This window comes from Rhinopithecus bieti, unplaced genomic scaffold (assembly GCF_001698545.2).
Source record: "Rhinopithecus bieti isolate Rb0 unplaced genomic scaffold, ASM169854v2 scaffold_64265, whole genome shotgun sequence".
Taxonomy (NCBI): Eukaryota; Metazoa; Chordata; class Mammalia; order Primates; family Cercopithecidae; genus Rhinopithecus; species Rhinopithecus bieti.
The window spans coordinates 248,297-249,779 of record NW_016827299.1 but is presented as its reverse complement, the minus strand read 5'-3'; the positions used below and the strand labels follow the sequence as shown (position 1 = coordinate 249,779).

The following is a 1,483-nucleotide window of genomic DNA, read 5'->3' as shown; positions in this document are numbered from 1 at the left end:
TAAATTCTACAAATAAAGTATTTAAATAATATGGGAAAGTATTTTAGTACAGTAAGTTCAAAACAACTTCACATTTCTGCTCATAGGTGAAAAGGATTATTCCTTGGAAGATTCCAAGTTGTTAGAAGAATGAACTATCATTTGAATTTGTAGTGCTTTTAGAAAGCTGAAATTGTTTTTAAATTAATAATTCAGGATAAGAAACCATGTTTATAATGTTGTATACGTAGGAGCTCCTAATAGTAGGACTGTTTTCCTAATGAAATAGTTGTCCAGGAATAGTTGCAATCTACAGAAAATATCTGGAAATTTTCTGATTTATCTGAAAAGGGAAATCTAGCTCTTCACTCATTTGGGACTGGCAGGAGTAAGTGACAATATGTGTTACATGCAAAATAAATAATTAACCTTACTGCTTATGTATATTTTTAGTTGGCATTGAAATAAATATATTCTGATAATTTTATGTAGTTATAAGTTTGTTTTGTCAAGGTAGAGATGCTCTTTTGCCTGTTTGCTTCTATGCTAATTAGCTCAAATTTAGAAGGACTGCCATTTGGATTAATGAAGTTAGTATTCCTTCCTACTTTCATGTTTAATTGTACTTTATATTTTCTTATATATTTTCTTTTTTGTGAATCCACCTCTGTGAGGTAAACACAGGAGTCATAAATAAATTACTTGGCCAAGGATTCTCTGAAAAGACTGTGATTTAGTGGAGAAAACAGTGGATTAAAAATTAGAGGACTGGCTGGGAGCAGTGGCTCGCACCTGTAATCTCAGCACTTTGAGAGTCTGAGGCAAGAGGATCTCTTGAGCCAGGAGTTCTAGACTAGCCTGGGCAACATAGGGAGACCCCGTCTCTACAAATAATTTTTAAATTTTTGAAAAAATTAGCTGAGCATGGTGATACATGCCTGTGGTCCCAACTACTTGGGAGGCGGAGGCAGGAGGATGACCTTAGCCTGGGAGATTGAGGGTGTAGTGAGCTGTGATCACACCACTGCACTCCAACCTGGATAACAGAGTGAGACCCTGTCTCAAAAAAAAAGAGGACTTTGGATTTAGTTTTTTTTTTTTTTTTTTTAATTCTTCAGCTAAAAGAGCGGAAGAGGTGATTTATTTTAGGGTTGTTACACTCGGCCACAAACACAGAAATAGTCCAGAATGTCACAAGTCCAGGGCAGAGGACCAACATGGGCAGTTTTGTTTATGAGCAAGGTGGGTCTCAGAGGTGATCGGCGATCAGAGGGCGATGAAGTTCTAGATCCATTGAGACAAGCTCTAGACAGTAGCATGCAGTCCCACAACTTGTACCAGCATCCCCAGCGCCTGGCATTCCATGTTTCTGCTCCTGTGGCCTCCACGATGCAACAAGCTAGCGGTTTACTTGGACCTCTGCCTCATCTTTCTTCTTTTGCGCTTCAGCCTGCGCATTCGCTTCTTCCTCCACTTGGCTCTCATGGCGCAGAGGTTTCCAGAA

General features: G+C 39.0%; 2 protein-coding genes across 2 annotated transcripts in view; one reads left to right on the top strand and one right to left on the bottom strand.

The window, feature by feature from the left end:
- The window catches only part of SLC39A10 (solute carrier family 39 member 10), an 86,243-nt gene that overhangs the window by 31,680 nt on the left and 53,080 nt on the right, over nt 1–1,483 (top strand).
- LOC108523237 (60S ribosomal protein L41) overlaps nt 1,069–1,483 on the bottom strand; it is a 2,158-nt gene continuing 1,743 nt past the window's right edge. The window contains exon 2 of the mRNA XM_017863755.1: nt 1,069–1,483. Within this exon, the coding sequence (XP_017719244.1) occupies nt 1,387–1,464 (78 nt within the window). The 5' untranslated portion in view covers nt 1,465–1,483 and the 3' untranslated portion in view covers nt 1,069–1,386.